General features: G+C 38.8%; 1 protein-coding gene across 1 annotated transcript in view; it reads right to left on the bottom strand.

Moving 5' to 3' along the window:
- Positions 1 to 25,945, bottom strand: part of csmd1a (CUB and Sushi multiple domains 1a) — a 297,982-nt gene that overhangs the window by 111,751 nt on the left and 160,286 nt on the right. The window contains exons 13-24 of the mRNA XM_073463855.1: positions 23,746 to 23,928; positions 23,343 to 23,528; positions 19,121 to 19,261; positions 15,663 to 15,784; positions 15,050 to 15,122; positions 13,487 to 13,625; positions 12,305 to 12,492; positions 11,975 to 12,163; positions 6,734 to 6,850; positions 6,221 to 6,436; positions 5,021 to 5,209; positions 3,054 to 3,223 (exon numbers count right to left, since the gene is read on the bottom strand). Of these exons, the coding sequence (XP_073319956.1) occupies positions 3,054 to 3,223; positions 5,021 to 5,209; positions 6,221 to 6,436; positions 6,734 to 6,850; positions 11,975 to 12,163; positions 12,305 to 12,492; positions 13,487 to 13,625; positions 15,050 to 15,122; positions 15,663 to 15,784; positions 19,121 to 19,261; positions 23,343 to 23,528; positions 23,746 to 23,928 (1,913 nt within the window). The remainder of the gene's footprint in view (positions 1 to 3,053; positions 3,224 to 5,020; positions 5,210 to 6,220; positions 6,437 to 6,733; positions 6,851 to 11,974; positions 12,164 to 12,304; positions 12,493 to 13,486; positions 13,626 to 15,049; positions 15,123 to 15,662; positions 15,785 to 19,120; positions 19,262 to 23,342; positions 23,529 to 23,745; positions 23,929 to 25,945) is intronic.

Raw genomic sequence — 25,945 nt, forward strand, 5'->3', positions numbered from 1 at the left:
CAACAGCCATGCTGGAGACACAACTTTGCTTTTCATAGAACCTCACTACTGGTAGAGCAAAAATAGAAAGGTCTGGTCTAAGAGTTTAACAGCAACTGTAAAGTATTTACACACATTGAAGTGTTCAGATTGTGTGACTGGCTCCCTTATTTATTGGTGTGAAGTTTGTTGCCACAGCCAAGGTCATGAGATATTGGAAACAAATTCAAAATGTCAGACACGCTAATAAATACTCTGATACATTTAGATTTAAATATTAATTAAACACATATGTAAGATGTTACCAACTGTCTGCAATTTCGCAAAAATCCATCAGAGTATTTTGTACTGTACTGTATGGACATCACCATACATCACTAAACTGCTTCAGAAGGGTTGTACAGGGTGGGGGTGTTTGCAAACAAACACCTTTAATTTATTTAAAAACTTACTTTGAAACCATTATTTAGGACCCTCAGCACTGAAGCCAAAATCTAATATTGTTGTAAGCTCTATGTGGAACGTGTTGAACGACATTCTTGCAAATCAGTCTTGGGGCCTCTCCTTACTTTTTAATTGCTATGTTAGCATCCAGTGTGCCCTCATTAACTTTTGTGATCTCCAGTCATTCTCTGTGTTCTGTCTCTCTGTTCCTGTTATTTTCTGATAAGGAATCAATTTACTACAGTAAATACTATGTCAAGTGTCTTGTGAAGAACACAATCATATTTTGAAAAAGAGCGAATGCCTTCCTCTGCTCTCCAGCCTTTGCAGTTGCATCCTAATGTTGAATTACATAGATGGTCATATAATGGGACATGCTGGAGAACTAAGGTACAGAAAACTTCTTATGGCTGGATCAGCTTCTCTTCATGGCTATTGTCTGAATCCAGGCCATGATGGAATATACTGTACAAGCAATATTTAAGCATGTTTATGTCTGTTGGTGTCACTTTCTTTTCCTTTAAGGGATTTTCCATGTTTTAATACCTTTCCCACTTTTAAAATGATGTTACGCTTCTCTAAAAGTCAGGGGGAACCCAGCTAATACAATCCAACCACAGACAGGCTCAGCCAATGCTCTAGGCCTAATTCTGATAATACACTCAAACCACATACAGGCTTAACCATGCCCTCAGGCCTAATACTGCTAAGAGACATTGTGAATAGAAGAAGTCTTAGACGATGTCTGTCGGACAGCGTCAAGACTGTAAAACAGCTCACACAGCTGCTCCTTACTGACACTGAAGTGGGCACATACACTCGAGAGAGGACTTATGAGGAATTACAAGCCTTGGGAACATCTGTAATTCTTTTTGTAGTTCAGACATACACAAGCATGCACATCTAAGTTTATAAAATGTAAACACTTCAATGAATCACTTATATATCCAGCACGACAACTCCAAATCCTTAAAATTTATGGGGGCACCAGCAGACTGACAACAACCATAATAATATATCGCAGACCAAGTTTGTATAGCCTTCAAGTGTCTTCAAGTGCAACACATCAATTACAGCTGACACTGCATAGCTGATCCATCAATATGGTGTTATTTTGTCACATAAAAAAAGCGCTGATGGTTGAGACGTTCATCTAAATACAAATAATCTTTGCTGAAATTATGGAATAGTAACTTTAAAGTATTCTGTTCTTGAGCTATTTTTTTAAATTCAGTCCTACAACATATTACGACCAATAGAAGCGTATAAACCAAGGTCAAACAAACACTTAACTTAACTAAACAACAATAATACATTGTAGTCGGTTCATTATAGGGTTAACAGTAACCTAGTAACATTAGAGGCTGAATTGATCCTTTTGTGCCTCTGTTTCCCAGTTTCCATTCAGCTGTGGATGGCCCCTGCAGCAGAAGCACCATCAGCACTAATAGAGAACATGGGTAATAAACCCCTGCAGGGATGTTACTGCTTCTTACAACAATGTTTAACACATCTAACAGCTAGGGCAAACCTTGCTAATACAATTTAACTACATATTGGCTAAACCAGGGAGTCTGAAGCACCTCCTGTCGCTCATGTTTTTACTCCAGTCTTCTTCTTGCACACCTCATATAATTAAGGGATACGCAGTCCCTGAGACCTTAATTGGACCAGGTTTGCGTGGCTGGAACAAAAGCTTGCACATTTGATGGGTTTTAAGGACTGCGTTGAGGAAGTTTGGGCTCGGCAATGTAACATAAAAATCACTACTGAGAACACAAACCTAATATGTGTGGATGAGAAAAGCCTCTTCATGACATTTGTTTTGCTTTTGTGTCAAACACAGAAGAAATAGCAATCAATCTGAATTTTTTGCTCAGTTCAGAATTGTTCTGGCATCATGCAGCTTATTGTACTTCTACATGAGTGAATGAAATGATAGGAAGAACAGGGAATTGTTGAAGTGGCTAATATGAATTGTAACTATCTTTACAAGAGGTTGAACATTGTGAAATATGTTTTTGTACTGTTAAATCAAATCTGAATTTATATTCTCTAGAAAGGTAGGTGACCTTGAACATGAAAGTAAGCATTCTTTTGGAAAGAAGTCACATATACTTCAATAACACCGAACAAAAAATGCTGCCCTTTGTTATTACCTGCTTCAGGTACATAGAGGAATCATTCAATTTGGAAATGTACTGACTGTTTTATCTTGGCTCTTTCTTCTAAATCCTTGCAATTGATTTAGATTAAAAGACTTGAAAAAGTAAAGAAAGAGGCTTTGTACACAGCATTACTGCAGTACTATATAAAGCGCTGAGTGAAACATGCAAACTTTAATAACAGATCCCTGATCATATACTTTTATGGTCTTTATATTTTTGATGATGCATTATTTTACTGCGTTTTTGTGACCACAACTCCATTATTGTTGAAATAACCAAAACACATAATAATCTTTTCGAGCATATACATGTCAAAACATCTGCAGCTTTGTATATCGTCAGGTTTTGGCTATGGCTGTTTAATCCTGTATGTGCAGTATGTGTGTTTCTGAGTGTGCAAATAAAGTATGTGTTTATACATTTTCTACCACTCGATTGAGAAAAGCTTCTCTGTGCACATACCTTGAGATAGTCTCCATCTTGCAATGAAAAGCTCTCAGCTTTCAGCCTGATTCCTTTGCCCTTTTCAGTAGTGATGCGGTAGATGCACTCATGGTTGTTATCGTAGTTGGAGGGGAAGTTAGGAGACAGGAGAACGCCTTCTGGTCCTAGTGAGGAGGCTCCACACTCCGCTACAGCAAAAGAGAGCAAAGGGGGCCGGGACAGTGTGGATCAAAATCACAGTATTTCTACCTAATTATTTTTGAGCAGTCAGAATATCTGGGTTGCCTTGTTGTGTAAAAAAAAAAGACAGGAGAAGACAGGAAAAAGACAGATTAGAGAAAAGTATAACCACTTTAACTCAGTGGGCATGACAACAATAATGATGATAATAATAATGAACTATTCAGTATAACATAGCTTAAAAGCAATTGTTTAAAATGTGCTTCAAATAAGACAATAACAACAAAGATGAGTAAAACAGAACAGTAAAACACAGAGGGCACGATGTAAAGACATTGCACAAAATGAAGTCTGGATTAGTTTGTCAGAAAAAGTGGTTCATAGAAATAATACAGAATTATCTAGCAGGTACACTGGCTATCAAAGTTTAGGAATTTCTATAAGTGGTTCTTTTTGCAAATAGAGTCTTGTCATGTGTAAATGAGGAGAGGAGAAAGGAAAAGAGAGACGAGCAGGCTTTTAACTCCCACTGAGGAGGACCGCCACTACTTGGTCAGGAGGGAGAGGAAATGGAAGTAATGAGATAGACAAGAGAGAAGCCTGTGTGGAACTACATGGTAGTCACTGAGAAAATAAAGCTAAACAAAACAAAAGATGCAGCCTTTACCAAATCTGAGAAAATCTAAAATTCAACACAGCATTTTTGTAAATGTTCTGTTGTTTTTAAAGCAGATTATGGCAGGAGATAAGGAGCATGGATCTTTGCAGAGTGAACAGAGCTCCATAGAGTGGGGGTTAGAGAATAGAGGATGAAGGGGGGAAAAGAAAGGGATAAACAGAGAGCTGAAGGAGGAAGAAAAGAAAAGAAGATTCCCGATGAACCAAGACAGACAAGGGCCTTTGGAAAATATGCAGACAGAAATTAGAAAAGGGAAAAGGGGAGTAACAAAAGACACAGTATTAGAACTTTTCATATAGCAGCTAATGCCCTAATTATCTACCCAAGGACTGTCTAAATACAGAGGGAGAGGAGGAGAAACAGTTAGAAAGTTAGAATGAGAGAGAGCTAGGGACATTTGAAAAAAGAGAGGGAGAGAGATGAACCCAGTGAGCGCTGCCAGCTGCTGTTGCTCAGTTTCCTCTTAGTCAGGCCTGATCTTTTGACAGATAATGCCATTATAGCATTTTTAGTATGCTCTTTTTAGAGCTTGAAAATTACCAGCAGTCACCAGTCAGACTGTCATAAATTATCAGCAACATCCAAGGAAACACTGATACTCTTCAAATACCAGCAAATTACAACCTGCTTACAGCCAAATCCTTGCAAATAAAACCAAAAGACACCCAGTCAAATTGTAGTAAATTACCATTGTGTCAGCAGTAAAATACTGGTGAGTTACAACCAGGAAAACGCTGATATTTAGCTCAAGGCTTATTAATATGGTGAAGAAGGTAATTTGAAAGTTCTATTTTACAAGCCGCCAGATATTTTCACACAAATAAACCAATCCGAAGCTATAAATATTGAAGGCAGAAATACTTTTGAAAGGCTCATTACAACGTCACTATATATAATGTTATGTAAGAGAGCAATGTGGTTTATGGAAGGTTTATAAGAATACATAAGAATAATATAAGAATATAAGAACACTATACAATATAATGCCCAAATGTCTGAAACTATTCTCTAAATGAATAAAAAAGAAGCATCTATCTATCTCGATTTGTGTTTTGCAGTGTCAATGATTTTACATTTCTGCCGAGACACTATTCACTAAGTCCTTCTGACTTTTTCCCTGTCTTACCTATACATCGCGGGAGTATGTTGCTCCAGACTCGCCTGCCTCCTCCCAGACAAGTGATCTTGCTGTCTCCCTCAAGTCGGTAGCCATGGAAACAAGAGAAGGCCAGTGAGTCGCCAACTCGAAATCTGAAACCCATCCTCCTGCTGTATGCCGGAACGCCGGGATCCTCACATGGCTCCAAGTCGTATTCTATATATCCGGGAGAGATAAGCAACATTGTTGACGAGTCACTGTAAAGGGATTAAAATGGTGCGGAATGTACAGGAACTGAGTGAGTATTGTAAACATAACCAAGACTAAATAATAAAAAAATATAATTTAAAAAATTGGGCTTCAGTCAAATTTAAACCCTTACACTGAAATGTACGTATAAGACCACTGCCATGAATTACAAATTAAGTTGATGGTGTGGTTGTTTAAAAGTCACATTGTAATCTTAATAAAAGTACTGCCTCACAACCAAAATGCAGTAACTACACATTTTCAGATTTTTTATCAAAGGTTACACGCAAACTGCAGTTACTGCCCTCCAGCAAATTATAGCTTATGTTAATTTACTCAGTTTTTCGTTGACTGTTATTGATCAATATTTGATGTTCCAACATCTTTGTAACTGAGTTTGCTACAGTATACCACACATATTTGGCAGGAGCTAAATATGATCATACTGGAGAGAAAAAAGTAACCTGTCCAGTCCTGCAAAAAGATAACCCGTCTAGCTTAGCAGAGGGTTAACAACTGCAGCCTCTCAATATAGAGGAATTAACTGACCCATGCAGTGGATGAGACAGTCCCAAACCGTACTAAGAGTGCTGTATCTTAATGCTTCTTTAGATTTTATCTAAGGTCTGTGACAATGATTATAATGTTAAGCTGTCTAAAAAGGCATAAAAAGAGATACAACTGGGTTTTACAACTTGTATGTCTGTTAAAGTTTAGCCTTCAGACTATAAACCTGTCTTTGTTAACTTCACAGTTTCAGTAGTGACTGTACTGCTCTCTGCCTTTGTTAGAACATAAGAATACAACTATAGTAGATAATCATTTCTGTTGTCTGTGACATCTATTCAGTCTGCTTACGTATGTATGCTTGAAAAGGCAGTTTAAGTCTGCAGTGCAAATAGAATCAAGCCGTTGTTCAAGGTGGATTTACTAACACATCCATGTTCACAAAAATCAGTTCTCTTTCAGTGTCCTTACCTGAGAAAGTAATATTAAAGCCTTCATAACTCATGGAAAAATCCGAGATGAAACGTAGCTGAGCGCTGAAGTTCCCGTAGAGCCCTGCTTTGACACTAGGGGGCAGCACTGAGCCGGTCAGTCGCGCTACTGGAACCTGGAAATTGCCGTCTTCAATGATGGAAAGGTAGTCATGGTTCTCCTCCAGATGGAAGGTGTGGAAAACCAGATGGACTCCTGGAAATCCATGGATGAATGAAATGGATGGATGGGTGGACAAGTGGATGCATGAATGCATGGATAGATACACGGTACAAGACGGAGAGTTAGTCACAGAAACATAAATGGCAACAGATGAACACAGAAACAAAATCAGGAAACAGATACACACATCAGGCAACATATTGAGCGTGACAATCTTCAAAACGTGCCAAACTGAATATCCATTTTTATTAACTTACGGTATGAAGAGGAAAACAATCCAATCAAATTATTGTATTCAATAATGTATGTACAATATATGCGTGTTCTTACCTTTCCCATGAGACACCTCTATAGTCCAGGTGCAGTTAAGAGAATTGGGGTAGAAGTCAGGAAAGCCAGGAGACAGAATTGTCCCTGTTTTACCATAGACATAGCCTCCGCAAAGAGCTACGGAGAGAAAGGGAGAGACGGAGATGAGTGGGGAAAAATAGGTAAATACATTTGTATTTTACCATTGTGCAAACCTTTTGTATGAATGAATGACCAAACTGATCTTAAAGGACAACACGATTCCATATTGTTTTGCTTTGTTTATATTTGGCGGACCCTGCCACCTTTCTAGCTTCAAACATTGTTCTGAGGACCCTATTTTCCTCTGAGAACTGCTTGTTCATTTAGTTATGGAAAAAATGCCCCAACTGATGTCTTCATTCTGTGCAAATGCGTTTCTTATTGTTCATAACCTGCAGTAACTTACTCTTTTGACCGCTTGGGGCACCAGAGGCAGGTTGTGAACATAAGACTGACATATCACCACTGTATAAGTTGATAGTAAACAGTTGCTTATTCAACACATCAGGCAGTTAGAGGGTAACATTATCATTCATTTGGAGTTGTGTTTCTAACCACCTGGAGAATGACAGTCTGATAGTCACTCTCTTTTATCTCTGTTGTTGGTCTCAACCAACTTCTCAGGGAAATATCTGATGATGCATAATGTTATCCATGTCCACAAACTATAGTATAAGCACAAACGACTAAAAGTTTGCTTATTATACAGAGAAAAGTAGAACTAAGAAGGAGTAGACGATAGATAATGCAGCTTCTTTGTGGAGCATTTCCTGTCTCATTGGGGCACGTGTTCTGGCTGTGCCCAAAATTATCTACTTATGACAGCGGCTACAGTGGTGAGCTAATAAGGAACTGCTGCCATACCGCAACACTGAGGGGACACGCCGCCTCAGATTCGTAAACAACGATGCCATCGTCCATCACGATGTTTCACTGTAGAGATCATCATATGCGAATTTGGCAGACATTGCCCAACCCTACAGGGAGAGCATAGTCATCTTAAATGACTCCTTTCAACTGTGGCAAGGTTCATAGGTTCATTTGCTTCTGTGCACGTAAACGTCATACTATTTTTGTGATATCTTGAATAATTAATATTCAGTCTGTACTGTTTGATATATTAAATACCAATAAACAGATGTTAAACCCTAACCCTAAATGCAGCTTGCATGGAGAGAAACCAAGGACAAAGTCCAGAAACGCACCTGATCTACAAACAGAAAGAAGAAACAAAGGCAGTGAACTGTTGAGAAAAAGTGAGAGATTGATGTGTGCAAACAAGCTCATTTGGAATAGAGAAGATTGGACAATACTATAGTACCGTAATGGAGAGTAAAAGGGGTCCTGCAGTGCATTCGAAACTATTCAACTAAGATAATATATTGACTCTTTGTTTCTCTGTGACTGTGCCTGCATCCCTTTCAATTCCATTCAGCTCAATTCAGTTAAAATTAATTCAATTAAAGTGCATCAAGGTGCTTGACTGGCATGGAAATAAAAGGGAGTGTTTTTCTCGCCTATGAAACAAACACATCCCAGACTATAAACTTGAACAGAGACAATAACGTTTATTCTTCACTGTTAATGTCCCTCCTGTCTGATTGTTGAAGGTTTATATGTATTTTGGTCCCTTTTAGCTCCTAAAATAAACACTGCGATTATTCATTTGGTGAAAGGTTTGTAAAATGTTATTATTTTGACTTTATGAAGACAGATGTTGCAGCTTCTCTTGTTTCTTTATAGTGCAGCTATTCTGGTGTGTGTTTGTAGAGAGCTGCTGTGTGTCCACATCTCCCATTTTATCTTTTTGTCCATCAGTGTCTTTCCCTCCATCTCATTCCATCTCATATTTCAACAGAACTGGAGTTAAGTTGAGTAGCTGTGATGAGAGCTTCTCTCTCTGTCTGACTAGCTGCCTTCTCAGTGTGTTGTGGTGACCAGCGCTAGTTTTTTCACACTCCCATCAGGGTTCAGATAAAACTAGAACACTGTCTGAGTAAATGACCCTTGTTAAGAGGGTTTTTTGTGAGTGTACTGTATCTATTGTGTGTGGAAATGCATACTTTACTATGTACGCATGATGTGTGTGTTTGAAAAGATGAGAGACAGATTGTCAATGTATGTGTGCAAGAAAGCGTGAGCTGTATAACAATGCCAGTGAAGAAAAGAATAAGACAGAAAGAAAGACTATTCATTACTCGAACAAAAATTTGAGAGGCAAATCAAAGTGTGGTGCCCTTTTATGTTGAGAAAGGCGGCATGCTGAACGAAAAGCAGATGCAGAAAGATATGGCTTGTTCTTCAGAGAGGGGAAAGGTAAATAAAGAAAAGTATACCAAACTTCAGCTACATTCTTCCTCCTCTTCTCTGCCTCTCTGCGTATTTCTCTATCTTTAATTATCCACCTCTTAAAGGATGCCATTTTTTTTACTATAAGGGATACTGTGACTTTGGTCACTTCGAACAAGTTGTTGTCTTGGCACCAACTGCAAGCTTTAAAATGTCACGGAGCCCCTTCAATATTCTCCCTGACACATAAAAGAGCAGCCAGTGTTGTGCATTATCTGTTTGGTGATTTCGCTGACCCGCAGGAATAAGATGAGTAATTTGGGTCCAACAGACACTGCAGCGTTACTTTTACACACAATATTGTCAAAATAATGAATTGCGGTGTCTGTGTGGTCGAAAGAGGTTCGGCTTTTCCTGTTTAAATGTTAACTGTGCCAATGAGACTACTCTGTAAATAAGATTATAGTTGCTAATGTATGCATGTATGTGCATGAGTTGCTTTGAGCATGGCCATGGGAGTTTTAAAGTTTATTTCATTTCTCCAATAAATTGATGTTGGATGCCCAAGCCCTTTCTGTGTGGACATAGTTACAAGTTTTCTCTGTGTTTGTGTGGGTTTTGCTCTAGCTTCCTCCCACATTTCCAAACACTCGTGAATTCAAGGGGGCTGGCATGGGTGACCCCATGTTTGAAAAAACGCCCTCTTGGATGCCCCGTATGGTACATGATAAAGTGCCCTCAAGGGTGCTCATCCAGCAGACAAAACGTGATAAAATGTGGTCTAGGGTGCACTTCCAGTGCCCTTTCTGTGCACTAGTGCCCCACTGCATACAGCCACTGTCTCCAAGACATGCAGATCACGTGAACTGGACATATGAAATTGTCAGTAGGTAGGAAGAGAGTAAAGTAAGAGCACAGGTGAAGGCAATTGCTATCTTATAAATCAAAAGCCAGTCATGCTTAAACATACTTGACACATTATTCTAGTCCCATGATCTTCTGTAAAAGCGACCTGTGGCATATTATATTCTAGTCGAGGCTTACACACTGTTTTAGACAGTGTCACTCTGAAATAGTGCGTCTTGTAATGTAACAGCTGTCTGGTGAGACGACACGCTTGGCTGAAAATTGAAAATGTCACAGTGGCCGTTTAAAACTGCTTACGTTATATGGCCGATATTGTGAGATGGATTGCCTCGGGATGTACTCACTCCCAAGATGAGACATCCTGACTTTGGCTTTCAAATTGGATCCTTCTCAATCTGCAGATTGAATCAGACGCCTTGCATTCATCTCCCATGATAGCATGAGCTGTGGGCAAATGCTGAATGGGAAGCCCTGCGAGTGGCCAGTGAGCATCTGTTTCAGTAGTGCCTGTTGACCCTGATGATTTCATTGAGGCTGGATGGATGGGAACACCTGCAACTCTCTCTCTCTCTCGCCTCTACTGTTTCTGAGTCTCTGGCTCAATGTTATTTCAGCCACTTTGCCCTACTCACTCCACTTCTGGTTTTATGTTCATGAAGAGGGGACGTCATTGTTCGGGGCCATCTCAAACCAGTTAGTGGGAAAATTAATTGGACTATAAAACCCTCGGGCAGCAAATGTGAATTGATGTAAACATATTGCCTAAAAATGTTGCAGTAAAACCATGTTGTTCAGTTATTGTATTTATGTGCTGACAGAATTCATCCCAATGTGTTTGTAGGCTGATATTTCAGTCAATAACATAACTACTTCATGACACTTCACTATCCCTAAACTTATCTGACACACAACAACTACACGTTTGGCAGCTTTCAAAGGGGAATTTGGAGAACTCATCTCCAGTAGACAATGCAAATGTGGTGAAGCCACGGCCAATTATGTGTGATAATGACGCTGCTGCAATTCTGGTCACTCGTTGCCAGATTCTGCCCGCTTATTGCCAAAAGTGAGTCTGCCTGACCACCACATACAGTGGCTTCCAACTGCATCTGCCATGTGTCTTGTCTTTGTATTTGGGTTCCGCTTCTGAGTGACAGCTATCATTTTAACATCAAGTCAGAAAGTAATCTATTCTAATTGATTTTGATGTGTTTTTTAAATGACATAATAATAATTTGTACTTATTTTCAGTAGTTTCTTCATAGTTTAGTCCAGTTTTGTATTTTCAAAAAAAAAGGAGAATGCGTGTGGTGCAGTGAGGAGGTTTAGGGTTAAAATGACAGATGACTGGCGATTTTTGTGCTCTTTTTGCCTGAGTGGGGCTCTTTTGAATGCTACCAGCACATGCATTACATAACTGGGGTCTCTGAATTGGCTGTAGGTGAATGTAGGTGTAGGCGAGTGTGAATGGTGCATGCATCTGTCTATATGTGGTAGCCCTGTGACAGATTCTAAACTTAGCTGCTACATACAGTATAATGGAGGGATGGATCTGATTAAAAGAGTTAAATGAACGTAGTTGTGGTCTAACAAACTGCAATGTATATCCATATATTTAGTATAAATAAAATAGCTTGATATGTTTGTTTGCTCCAAAATACAGGAACAGTAACTTTTCTTAGCTGCTCTGTTTAGTTAGAAAACATAAAAACATCCTCTATAAAGCTTACATAATCACGCAGACGACCTGTTTTTTTGTCCAAGATCAAATTCAGATCACGATAACTTAATTTGCCAAGAATAGACTTTAGTTTAGGTGAGCACACTGACCCGCTGTGGCAGCTTGTAAAGGACATTTCCAATTTGTTTTTCTGTTTTCTTCATAGAAGTGTTACAGTGATACTTTATAGTGAACTTTACTTGAAACTCCACATGACAGATATTAAAGGAGGTGAATGCGCTCCTTTACATTATCGAATAAATCTTCTGAAATTAGGGTATAAAGGACTTCAGCCCACTATAATTAGGGTCTTCATCAAGAGTGCTAAAAGGAAAGATTCTCACCATCACAACTGGGAAGAGCGTGACTCCACTGATGATTCTGCTCGCAAACAATTGGCTCCTGATCACTCAGTGTGTATCCTGGGTCACATGCAAATGACACACGAGAGCCAATGGAGAAGCTGCTGCCATGGCGACGACCATTGACTGGTATACCAGGATCGAGACAGGAGTCTGACTCCATTCTCACACCTGAGAATCACATGAGACAAGCGCAAATACCACAGAGTCAACAGGGTGAGTGTATGTGTGTGTGTGTGGTTATAATTACACCAGCAAAACATTTTGCCTGTTTTTACCAAACATTTCTATCAGTCAGTAAATCGGCCTTACTTTCGTATCTGATGCTGAAGCCCGCTGCAGAGCGGCTGTTGTCTGTGGTGAACAACAGGAACAGGACGTTGGATGTGGAAATCAGGAAATGAGGTGCTTGGGTGCCATGGTATTCACCGATCAGAGGAGACGAGGTGGAGGGGCCATCCCTGATTTCCAGTGTGTCATAGTTGACCTCAGTCTGAAACCTAGACAGACACACACACATTAAAAAAGCATAATCACCTGTCATGCACAAGGATAACATTTATGAGAAAATGTTTGTTTGCAATCAGCAGCGAATGATGTTAAAAAAATTAACAAGATTTTTATGCTGGAAGGACTCAGTGTTCACTTTGCCTAACCACTGTAGGCACAGAAAATGGAACAATAGCAGACTAATGAGCTATATAGCAATATGCTAGAACAGGTCGATTTAACAAAAATCTACCTGCCTATCTAAATAACTCTTTGTATTTTTTTTAAATTACCCAGTGTCTGCGTTTACTCTAATCTGATTAATTGACTTGTTGACTGTCTGAGCAATTACCTACAGTTGTGGCTACAGAGCCCTCACAACCACTCGGTTCTTAATACCCTGAGTGCTGCTGGGTATAAATTTAACCACCACATACAGCAGGAACAGATTTAGAAAAATCATATTAATGAAATGAAAACTGCCTGGTGGGATAGAAAACATAGAGTTGGGAACCACTGACACACCATTACAATCTGAATATCTAACCAGCGAAGTGAACAATTAACTAGCAACTCAACCAGACACTTGCATGCAACACAAACGATGAATCCTACACAAATGAAATGCCTCACAGGCGATGAAGATAACTTGGCCTTTACATCAATTCCGAAAAAGACAAATTTCAGCAATAGCAATTTCAGGCTACACTGCATCTGCTTGTGGCTTGTTTTAAGAGAAAAATGTGCAAAAAGCCAGCATTAATTATTTACTGCAGCAGTAACTCACCAACTACATTTATATCTGACTAACTTATAATGACTCTGAAAGACTGACCAACTAAGACACTGACTATCTAAATAATGTACTAGCTGATAAACAAGAACGGGAAAGAATGACTTCATATTTAATGACTGTATTGTGCAATAATTTGACTAAATCCCTGAGTAACTGTCGAGCAACCCTGAGAAAACATCTCTTTATACCTACATAACCAAATCACTGACCTGTCAAAGTGGATCTTCACAGCATGGTCTGGCTGTGCTTCAATCACCCACTGGCAGTTCAGAGAATCTTTATAGAAGGAGGGCCAACCAGGAGACAGCAGAACACCAGTAGGAGCTGTGAGATGGCCTCCACATGGAGCTACAGGGAAATAAACACACACACACACACACACACACACACACAACCACAGAGAGAGAAATTTAAATTAATCACTTTTCCTTGTAACAGTGTTACGGCATGAGCACAACATTCACATTACATCGAGTTAGCAGATTCATCATCTGCTCAATTTATTTTAGCTCTTTAATCCTTTTCTGAGTTTCTAGACTTCATACATAAACATTTACCTTCAGAAAATGTGCTGTGCCAACTGTGAGCTACAGCAAACAATTTTGAGCTACTCATTTTGAAAGACGCTAAAATAATTATGGCATGTTAATTTATAGGGGAAATCAAGTATATTTATGTGTCAAATGATGCCAAAAAATGACTCTTCATTTCCCTGCAGCTCAGAAGGCTGCAGGCAGCAAAGCCAGCACATCCTGACACTAATTTATAGCTAACTCGGGGTTCTAAAATCTCAATCATCGCACATTAAAATGGGCGAATCAGCTTTAGTTGAGTTTTGATATCATATCAAGAGTAATAAAAGTTAGTTTTAGTAATTTATACGTCTGTACTATTTGTAGGATTTTTTGCACACGCATCATGCTAACATGTAGAATAAGAACCTTGAAAAACTTTGGACATGGAGGTCATGATCTGTATATTATCCTTCTACAATATATAATTTGACACTCTTTTACTTTTACACTCTTACCACTTCTCCAGTGGCTGATACCTTTGCCCTTTTGATTGCCCGCATAATTCTAGACTTAAAGCAAGCCACAAAATAATAATAATAATTCATCTATTCTGTGGTACGCATGGATGGGACACACAAGAGAAAGTCATTCTAGAAATTAAACATGATTATCCTACTGTCCAATGGAAGGGATAATGTTTTCCCATATTTCATATTTAATAATTTGACATCTCTATTCAATTTGATTGTCTCCTCCATCACATTTATTAACAACAAGCAACATTTGATAGTTTCATTTAGACTATACAATCAAGATGGAGGGGATACAAGAAAGAGTGCAAATACTCACAGGCCAGCGGTTCCCATTTGGAAGTGTTGAAATAAGGACACATTCAGTGTCCCTTTATTATTACTTCCACATATTAGCTTATCTGCACACTATGGATACTTCTCTGTATATTAGAGTCTGCATAATGAATGCGTCTCCCTGAATGATTTTCAGCAGAACTTGTGCCAATCTCATTTAAGATTACTGTTGAGAGAGACAGACACAGGCAAACAGGCTGAATAAGTGTGGGGAGGCTGGAGGCTAAAGCAATTAGAAAATGTATAGAGTTTCTAAGGTGTATATGCACAATTGAGCTGGAGAGTGCCAACCAGCTGGATACTTTGTCACCTTATATTCTGGAAAGCGGAACATTTTTCAATGATTACCCATTGCTCATACATAATGTAAACAGTTTGTATGCATGTTTACCTTCACAGCGAGGTACAGCCGCAGACCAAACAACATTTCCATCCTGGATGATGCAAGTCACCTGATCAGACCCCTGGAAATATGATATGAATGCATTGCAATATTAGGGTATTTAACTTATTTTGTGATAAGATAAAATGGATTCAAAGAAATAAGACATCAGGATAACTACACCATAAGTACATGTAAGTTGAAGCTATTTACAGTTACAAACAAAATACATCAGATACAGTAAGTTGCATTTTACCACTACTGCTACTACTATTATAAACACTAATATTCAAGCTAATAATGCTTATAAAACATATCTGTATTTAATGGGACAAAGTTGTTTAATGCTGCTGGACTGTGGATTTCTTTGTGAAGGACTCAGGTTGGATTTTCCCCAACAGTCCAAAGGATGTGACTTGCATGTTCTCAAGTGTATCATCTCAGTGCCTCTCTCAACTCCGCTAATAGAGAGCAACAGTAGCTAACGTTAGTTTAGAAATGGAGTCTGCTAACATAAACTAACGAGCAGCTTTCAGCACAACACTGAAGAACCATAGAGCCACTTCAACTTGTGTAAATAATACCCTATCATAGTAGATTAAGACAGATGTCTGATTTTTACCTGTGTCCTAATGAATCCTTGATCACAGCGAAAAGCCACGGAGCTGCCGAGCTGAAACTGGTCACCATACCTCTGGCCATTGACAGGAACCCCCGGGTCATGACACTCATTCTGACCAAAGGCTACAAAGACACACAAAGAGAGAAAAGTTAAAATAGTAGGGAATCGATTGAATAAACTGTATGAAACAACCGAATGAGCAGAAGAAAAAAAAAGTGGACAGAGAAGGAAAGAAAACATGTGTGTCCCTTTCTGAACAATGTTCCCTTTATCTCAATGCCTGAAAATGTGTTCTACCAGAGGGGGGGAAAAAAGTTTGAAAAGCCTCCCTGTATCACTGTCAGTGAGTGTGACATCTCCACTGATATGGAAATATGGGAATGGAATTATCTTCACGTAGATTCAACCCTGTCATGTTTAGCTTATATTATCCTTATTCCAGAGATTAACCTGATCCCACCCAGAGCACACACCCAGTGATTGGACATGTCTCAGGTTGATTAGCTACTGATGGAGAGGAAATGAGATGATAGAGAGAAAGAGATGGATGGAAGAAAAAAATGAAAGCAAGACAGAATGTGGCAGGTACACAAACGCACAATGCATACCCGCATATTTATTACATATACTGGTAGATGGATAGAAACACATTTGCATAAATGTCTTCAAATATACATGTAGAGCACACACAGACTGCATACAAAATGCACACTTTCAATCACCAAGTGGTGGAAAGATTGGGATGCATATAAAGAGGAGAGACATGTATACATATTACATACGGTATATGAGAACGAGAACACACAAAATGACAATACACAAGATATATGTGTAAACTCAAGAGAGGAAAAAGAGAGAGCAGTGAGTGTTTCAGATAAAGAAGGTGCGAGGCAAGGCTGTGCATGAATGAAGAAGTGAAACAATGGAGAACAGGCTTGAGTCAGAGAAAGAGATCAATGTGATGGATTTGAGAGAAGTAGAAAACAAGTAGAAAAAATACAGAATAGTGCTGGGACAGAGACATAAAGAGAAGATCTCTGACTCTGAGTCCAATGTGTTAAGCATTTTGTCAAAGGGCTCTGTCTTCAAGCCAAGCACTGTACAGGTGATGCTTTGTGCTGCCAACATTTAAAACATGAGTTGTTTTTCTTCAAGATTTAATGGATCTTTTTTTCTTGGTTTCACCACAAGGAACATGTAAGGTTTTGTAATTTTGCACCAACTGTTACATCTGCCGATCAGGTGAGCAACACATCATGCTGTGGCTGGCCTGTAGCATTTTGCATTTTGGGAATAGACTTTATGGTTTTGTTCCCGTTGGCAGGAATGACTACATTATTTGAACACCCTTTAATTTCAAATACAGCATCGATGACCACAGCTGTGATAGGACTGAAGCAAATCTTTAGACGTTGCAGCTATAAACCATATAGAATCAATTGACCTTGACTTTAAAGCCATAAATTAATAAGATTTATTTTCTGTGTCAAATCTCTTGGCTCCCAGTTCACTGCTCTTTGCACCTAACGGCACAGTCTGTTAAGTCAAAGTTCATATTTGGGATTCAAACATTATTCATATAAATAGATACTGATATACCCAAAGCAACACGCATTGATATTCATAATGCATTAAAATGTTAATAGACTAAATTACTGAAACAGCACAAAGATGTCTAATCTCTCTTAAGTCCCAGTGTAGAATTTATGTGATCAGACATTTAAATAGATATTCTCGAAAAGTTTCAATATCAAAAACTCTACGAATCTAGTTAAACATTTGCTTTCTTTACGAATATACAGTAGGTATTTATTTAAACATACATGCATAACATATCTAGGAAAACGGATGTATAAATATGATGAATGTATTTATATGTAACTTTTGAAATGTTTGAGACTGACTCTAAAGGCATATTTTTGCTTCCAACTGTGCATCAGACCTTTCATTTGTGTTAGGATTAGGGTGAAAAAAATTGTTTACGCTAGGATTAGAGATTGGACTTTTTTATTAACTATGCTGTGGTGCTGAAGAGGCAAAATATCGTTTGTCAAAAGTCACCTCTCAAGGAAGAGTCAGAGACAAGGTCATTTGGGAGGCAGTGTGTGAAATGGTGCAAAACCGCATGGAAATCACAGGGAATTAATCAGAATCTGTCATGCAGAACTAATTCAGCTTAGAGCAGATACATATACAGGCTGCAGTAGTCAGGTTCAAAGCTGACAATGGGACAGGCTTAACCAGATAAAAAAATTCAATCAAGCAGAACCAGCCAACTCGGGACGGATGAAGTTGCAGTCTGTATTGGTGTTTTATTAGTCAACTAAGAATTATTAAGTTTTGGTTTGTTTCGGTGGACTTGAGTCAATTGCTGCACTTCTGTATTAAATATGCATGCCTACATGGTCTTTAATGGGCATTATATAGAGTGATAGCTTTACACAGAAGCTTCAAGCCACTGCCTCAATCCCTCAAAGAAAAAACTAATATTTTGAAATTTGGTTGCCTAATTAGACTCATTAGGCACATTAAAATGCAAAGAAAGCTTTCTAAGTGTCAATGTGACAATGCTAAAGGAAGGGCATTAAATTGTTGTTTTGAATTGTGGGTTACATGCACAAGTGGAGAATACAATAGGAAGACAATAGCAAGAGAGAGACGGTAAGAGCTCTCCCGGTCAAGAAAAGGTGAGACCCCCTCCCCCTATTCATAACATCCTTTATGTTGCAACTGTACTAGATTATAGACAACTGACACTTCTGTTTTCATCCCTCTGTAGGATAAAACACCAGTACAGACAGCTTAAACTCAAAAGAAGCCATCTCTCTTCCAGTCTGAGGAGCTGACCTCAATAATCTGCTGCTCATGTTCACTGCTGTCATATTTAGATTGTTGAACAATTTTCTGCTATCAAAAATCCATTGTAGCTGCTCTGGAAATATCTCAAACGTGATGTCATGGTGACAGTTGACTGGATAACTGCAGGAATTGAGAAAAATACACCAATACACAACAAAACTAGTACACAAATTAATGCAGCACCACAAATAACTGCTTCTTAACCATTTTAGGATGCATTTTCCGATTGAACTCCATCCACTAACAGGTTGACTTAAAGATGGCCCAGTAAACTTGTTTGGATATCAAAATTGCAGTAAAGTCAAATACACTAAGTTTTGACAGAAAGCTTGTTTACGCTTTTGTTAAATATTTTGGTAATATTATAAAATGCAGTGAATTCAGTAGGACTTACATGTAAAACCTGAAAATAAATCACTTACATTGCATTGCGATGGCCATGATGACAATAAATCTTTCGCAAATAATATATTTTGAACTAATCAGTGAAAATGCTCATGCTTTATGCATTTTACATGTAAATCTAATTGACACATGCATATATACAGACAGACAGACAGAGACAGAAATAGGTAGGTCAGTAACTAGGAAGCACATACTGGTGTAGCTGATATTGAAGCCTTTTCCAGTATTCGAATGATCAGACTGAAACTCCAGTCTCATGATGTGTCCGTTCGAGGCGATCTGTGACGGAACATCTTTTCCCGAGAACGTCCCAAATGTTGTTGGCTCAGACAGGCCTAAAATAGAACAGAGTTCAAACAATCTTTTAGAGACACATTTTAATGGTGCTTATCTAATTCTGTCTGCATAACATTGGGCCAAGGACACACTTGAAAAGTGAATGACTCGTATAAGGAAAAAACACAAAAAAACACCCCAAGGGACCTCAGGAAATGTATTAAATGTTATTAGGGCGAGGGAAATCTATTCATCTCAATCTTAATCTGCAGTCTTACTAATAAATAAATAAAATAAGTCAACCAAAAGTCCCCCAAAGTATGAAGCACTTTGTTTCTAACTAAAATACAAGAAGTGCAACAATGCTTATATAGAAAAGGATCTGTACATTAATACAGGATTGTTTCATGAACAATCTCATGAATGTCAGTTGGAAATAACTAAACTAACTTAACGGACAAAAAAGCGCTCATTGACCTGATAAATACAGACCATGTTCAGTGCTGCATTGAACCACATTTAGCCTTAATAAAAACTTCCACATGTCCTGGCAGTGACTCAGCAAGAGACATGCTTGTGTTAAAGCAAAGCAGACAGACATCAGTGCTTCATACAACTATCGTAGGTTGTTGCATAGATGCTCTCTTCTACAGATGCTACATTTTAGTGAATCCAAAGGAGACCGACATCAGGTGATTGCAGTGTCCAGGTTATGAAAGTTATTTCACCTGAATGTGTCTCGAACCATGAATTCATAGAGAATTCTGTCACCATGACCGGGGAGCATTATCTTCCTCAAAGTACCGGTCATCTCATTGGGGGTACATGATTGCAATGAATAGCTGAATCTGGCTGCTATGTTAAGGTGTGCTCTGGCATTACAGCATTGCTCTGTAGCCATTAAAAATCCCACCGTATACCAACTGAATGGCCTGGAAACCATTACACCTTCCCCACTGGCCTGCACAGCTGAAACCATGCATCACCTCATTTCTGTCTGAGACATTTGTGTCACAGCATAGGACCATTTACTGCAACAAATGGTTATACACTTTTGTTTGGCAGAATACACTCTGCTCTTGAGGGTGCTCCCCAGTGATCCAACCGGCAGCGACAGAGTCAGCGGGGAGCGCAATAAAACCCGAAAGGGCTGCACAGAACAGAACCCAGCAGGCCCATATCAGTGAGATATGGAGTATACATAATGTACAAGGAAAGAAATGCCATCCCCACATATGGTAATAAGACAATGAAACAGGAGGAGGCTGAGGTGGTTGATGGAGAAATCAATCCCCACAGCCAGTAACAGCAGTTTGTAGCAGGTAGAAATAAACAGATTATCTACCAGCAGCAGTGCCATAATGATCGAGAGTAAGTGAGAAAGATTGTGAGATTATAAAAACCACCTTATTGTGTTGATTGAATGTGATTGGAAATGTATTTTGAGTGTGATTGGTGATTATACATGTGAGCTATTGGCATGCACGACTTCAGCTCACTGCCAGCACTAACACAATGCTTGTTGTTGTTGATGGCCCACCAGGAGTCTAGCAGATTGGTGTTGCAGCAGGAAATGTGATTCATCAGAAAACACCTGCAGGTTTGCATGGGTAGAAGAAGCAGCGCTGGTGATTATTCATTATGGCCTTATCCCACCTGACATTTCCTGCATTCATCCGCTAAGGGCCATCTACCCACATGGCAAATGGTTTGATGTGTTCGTCTCGTGTTCTGGTCTGTTTATTGATTACCTTTGAGGACGCCACTCTCAAAAATTCAAGGACCTCTGTCATTTTAGTGATGCTCAAACTCACCATCTGGCATCCACAATCATGTTTTTTTCAAAATCTGACTCTAATTGCGCTCTTGGTAATACATTCACATACAGAGCAAAGGTGTAAAAGTTGAATTAAGTTGCTGTTGTATGCACTTGTTTATGTGCTGCGACATATGCAATCCCACAGTGAGACCTACCTCTTCAAAAGGCAAGATGCAATCCTTTAAACATGACAGAGAACAGTCAGTATGATCCACTTCAGTATGTTTTTTAGATTACACTGTTAAGCACACTCACTCTATTGAAATTAATATTAAAAATCCTTTGTGATTCTAACTACAAAAGGTGCGGAAAAAAGGGGTGTGAGTTGACAACCCTGCAAGGGACAGAAAAGGAGCTTCAGTAATTCAACTAGTGAAATTCTTCACTAACACTCGCACAGAAAGTTTTCTTTTTATTTTCTCCTTGACTTAGAGGTTTGGAACCCATGCATTTAGACTCAATTATCCTACACAGCGACTGAGTTGCAAAGTGCCAGTCTCTTTGTTCTCCAGCAATCCAAAAGCTCTTTCACGTACTCATTAACTAAGCATTGATAGGCAAGAGACCAGGAGTGGAAAGAAAATCAACGTGACAATAGCTCAAAGAGTGACATAGTCCTTGCGTTGTCTCATCTAAGGGGAGAGATTTAGAGAAAAGCCTTTTGTAACAGTCTATCACTATGTTCTTTTATATTAGATGACAACAATGGCTTTATGATTATGTTAACCATTTACTATGAATTGTGTTCAGAAGCGTATCTTGTAGTTTTATCAGATTTTATTGGGCTGGATTTCATGCTACTGTATCCCAGATCTGGAGATTTTTGTGTTATTACCGTGGTTGCTCTGTTCACTTTTGCTTGTCAATTGTTTGTATTTCAATGTCGTATTATGCAGGAATAAAAAGAAATGAAAGTCATGAGTGTCAAGGTCACATTTATCTTTGCTGAATGGAAGAGCTTGTGGGTATTTTTCTAATGCAGAGAAACTTTTATCTTATTGCAGTGGGATGAGATTTATTTTTTCCTGGACTAAAGCAACTCTTTTGATTATGTGTGCATTTTTAAACGCATTAGAGTGGACTTTGGATCACCACAGTGGCTGTGTGACTGCAAAACTGTTGATAATAAGGATCCAAATGTTTTATATTCAAATGTGTGACATAAGGACAGAACACTAGACAATGCAAATCAATCAGTGATGAATGAGCAACACTCGAGAATTGATTTGGTTATATGTTGTTACCTCTGCATATTCAAATAACTCTCTAAATGTGCTTTTTAAAAAAACATTTTTTAATTTAACTATCATTGCAGTGCTGAGTTTTGTTTTTGAGTTTTAAACTGATTTTCTAATCTGTTGCTCTGTTGAGAAGTGTAGTGCACCCTTTAAGTTGAAATTGATTCATAAATATATTTTGTGATTCTAAAGAGCAGAGTGTTAACTGCCCACACTTATACATATACTGAGTTTAAGTCCCTTTATGCTACATCCTATTTATCCTGAATTATAGTTCCTGGTCACTAACCAGCAAAACTCTTGTTGTCATACTTTGTCACTTAAATAAATACAGTTGTGGCTATCACTTGACTTATAATTCTTTTTTTTTTTAACTTTATTTGAAAATTTGCAAGGTTTTTGGGGCAATATTTCTTATGTCACTGAACCGCACTTGCAGTTTTCACCTTACTTTTGTAATCTGAATATGAATTTTACAAACAGATCTTTTAGACAATAAATATCACAAGATTTGAAAATCGTAATTCATTGCAAGAGATGTCTGTTACAGATTCACTATTTTTGTCTCAATTTCTGAAAAGAAGACTCACACTGTGTTTTCCACGTGACAGCAACTAAAGGCCTTTGAAGCAACAACTTCAATATCAGTTTGCCCAGTGCAAGAGCCCTAATTGCCCTGCATTTTTCAACACGCAGCTTCAAAATAACATCCCTGCAGAGCGACAGGTTTACAGCCAGTCAATTAAACATAACTTCATCTTTAATGACCAGCCAGTCAAACCAGGGCTTTGTATGATTCAGTCGAAATCAATAACCTTTATTGCAATGGGGAACAGCGATCTACCGATAATTGCCCTGTGTTCTGCGTGTCGTGGAAAAGTGAAAAACAATAACAAAACATTGCATCCATCCATCCACCCATCCATCCATCTAGCCAGCCAGCCAACCAGAAAATTCAATCCAAAATTCTCTTTAATTTTACTTTTACTTTTAAGAGATACATAATTTGCATATCCATATCCCGAGGTCTTCATTTAGAAACTACATTTTCAAAAATGTGGTGAAATATTAAGATATAATTACCTTCATCTTTGACCACCAACCAGTCGAACTGTGGCTCCAGGTCAAAGTCGGAGAACAGAAGATGAATGCGGCTCCCCGGTTCAGAGATAATCAACCACACACAGTTCAGGTTGTTTCCATACTCCTCTGGGTAGTTTGGGGACAATATAGTCCCTGATGGAGCCGTGAAGTTGAAGAAGCATGAGACTACAAACAGGAAGGAACAAAGGAGGAAAGGCAGGAAGGAAGGAAGATTAAGTTGATAAGTAATTAGGCACAAATGCAACCAGAAAGGCACAGACAGATAGATATAGCACTGAGTAAGAAGGAAAAAAGAAAGATAATACAAAAGTAATTTTAAAAGGCAAACAGAAAAACATCAAACACACATTAAAAATATATAAACATATAAATGTGTACTTACAGATACAACTGGGTTTATTGCCAGACCACTGGTTATTATGCTGGCATGTGATAGTCTTCTCTCCCACTAGTTCAAAGGCAGACTGGCAAAAGAAGGTCAGCACGTCACCGTGTTGAAAGCGATCACCGCTACGCCGACCAAACGCTGGCACCCCGGGATCACCACAACCTCCTCGTTCGATCTCTGTGACACACATGAGGTGCAGACAGCCATGTTTTTATGCTGATTATCAATGTCAACCTATGACATGGTGACATTCAGATTAGGCATTGTGTGATGTTGTTTGTGAGGTGGGGCTAAATGGCAATAACATGCATACACTGATTTTTAGATATGAATATCTGAGCATTCTGCATGTGGTGTTTATAGTGATGAAGCTGTGTTTATTCTCATACATATTTTAGATTCCAAAGGTGGCCAATTATACATCCTTGTCACCTTTTTCAACCATTTTTGGACTTTCTCTTCTTCTTTGGACCATCAGGAAAAATGTCAAATAAAAGCAGTAGGCAGCAGAATTTTGAATCTGATATTGATCCATGCAAAGGGGCCAAAGAAGATCTATCTGCAACTTGTGAGCTCTACAAAGCCTGCCCGTGCAAAGACATACCATATGTAGAGAGAGATATATTGTTAGGGTTGTTATTAATGTCGGTGTATATTTGAATGAGTCTGCAGATTGCAAACAGATCTTTCCATAGACTGTCCACTCAGCGGGGACCCACAAACCAAATGGGAGTTGAGAGGAGCCATATCTAAAATTAATGCTACTGTTTATGGCAGAGAGCTGACAGCAGTCAGGATTGTCAGAAGTTGACAAATTATAAAAGCAGCAAAATTGTAAATGAAAGACTAGCAGCAATGTTAACATAGTCTGTGTGAAGAAGCACAAAATAAATAAATAAACATGTCTAGAGTCTATTATTTTAAATTGCTTTGATAAGAAATGAAACCCAGCCTATGAGCTATTCATTTTATTGTTTCCCGTCTCACAGATAATTGTCATCAAGGTAATTGTAGTGTAATTCAGCTTTAATTGTGAAAAGCAAAACAACAAGTGGAGGCACACAGGTAGGAAACACACACTGATCCATGTGTGCTCTTGTAGCCAGCAGGAGGTTAAAATCGAAGAGAGCAACACTGATGTTTGTGACATTGTATAAAATAAGACTGCTTCCCTTAACTGTCTCTTCTCTCCCACTGTGCTCTACTTTCTTCTTATCGCTCCCACTCTCTCAATCTGATTCAATACGCTGTGCTTTATTGGCATGAGTGTCACATTAGCAGTACTGCCAAACTGGTCTGCAATCATACTCCATCGATTTTGTCACCCATATTTTTTTATCCCCTTCTTCCCTTAATGACAGCTTGTTCATATCCACTGCTCTTCCCTTGCTCGCCTCCTTTAAAATTTGACATTCTACCAGACGTCTGTCATCTTGTAACACATGCTCCACCATGCTCCTGGATTCGCTTTGGGCAAATACATCTCAAGGTGAGCAATATGTGTGTGTGTGTGTGTGTGTGTGTGTGTGTGTGTGTGTGTGTGTGTGTGTGTGTGTGTGTATTCTACACTTTTACTATCTGTTGGGAGGGAGGTATGCCCCACAAGAATAAAATACTTAAAGAAGTGGCAGGATTGAGTGTGTCTGTGTGTGGTGCTACACTTTTACTATCGGTTGGGAGGGAGGTATGCCCAACAAGAATAGAATACTCAAAGAAGTGACAGGATTGAGTGTGTGTGTGTGTGCGCCTGTGTGCGTGTGTGGCCCACAGCTAGCTGTTACACAGCTGACGAGTGTCAGGATGGATATCAGCGATCTTGAGCCCCTGGTAAGTCTGTCATTATGGTAACTGCCTCCCTCAGTCATTCTTTGTCTTTTTTTAGTTTGTTCTTTCTCTTGATTCTTTTCTGTCATTTTTTTCTTTCCTTTCTTTCGAAGTTTGAAGTTTTAAAGTGCATTGTATCATTCTTTAAGTCAACAGTCACATATAATAGAAAGTAATCTAAAGGGATGCCGAATATGGATTTTTTTCCCAGTTGATACCAATAACCAATAATTACCTGCTTCTCCTGGCCGATAGCAATAAGTTAACTGATTATTTTACATTCTTTATATTTCAAAAGAAGTTCTTGAACTTTTGCACACCTGGAGGTGAGGAAAGCTAAGATGTAGTGGTCAAAGTTGAATGATTTAAT

This window comes from Pagrus major, chromosome 4, assembly GCF_040436345.1.
Source record: "Pagrus major chromosome 4, Pma_NU_1.0".
NCBI lineage: Eukaryota > Metazoa > Chordata > Actinopteri > Spariformes > Sparidae > Pagrus > Pagrus major.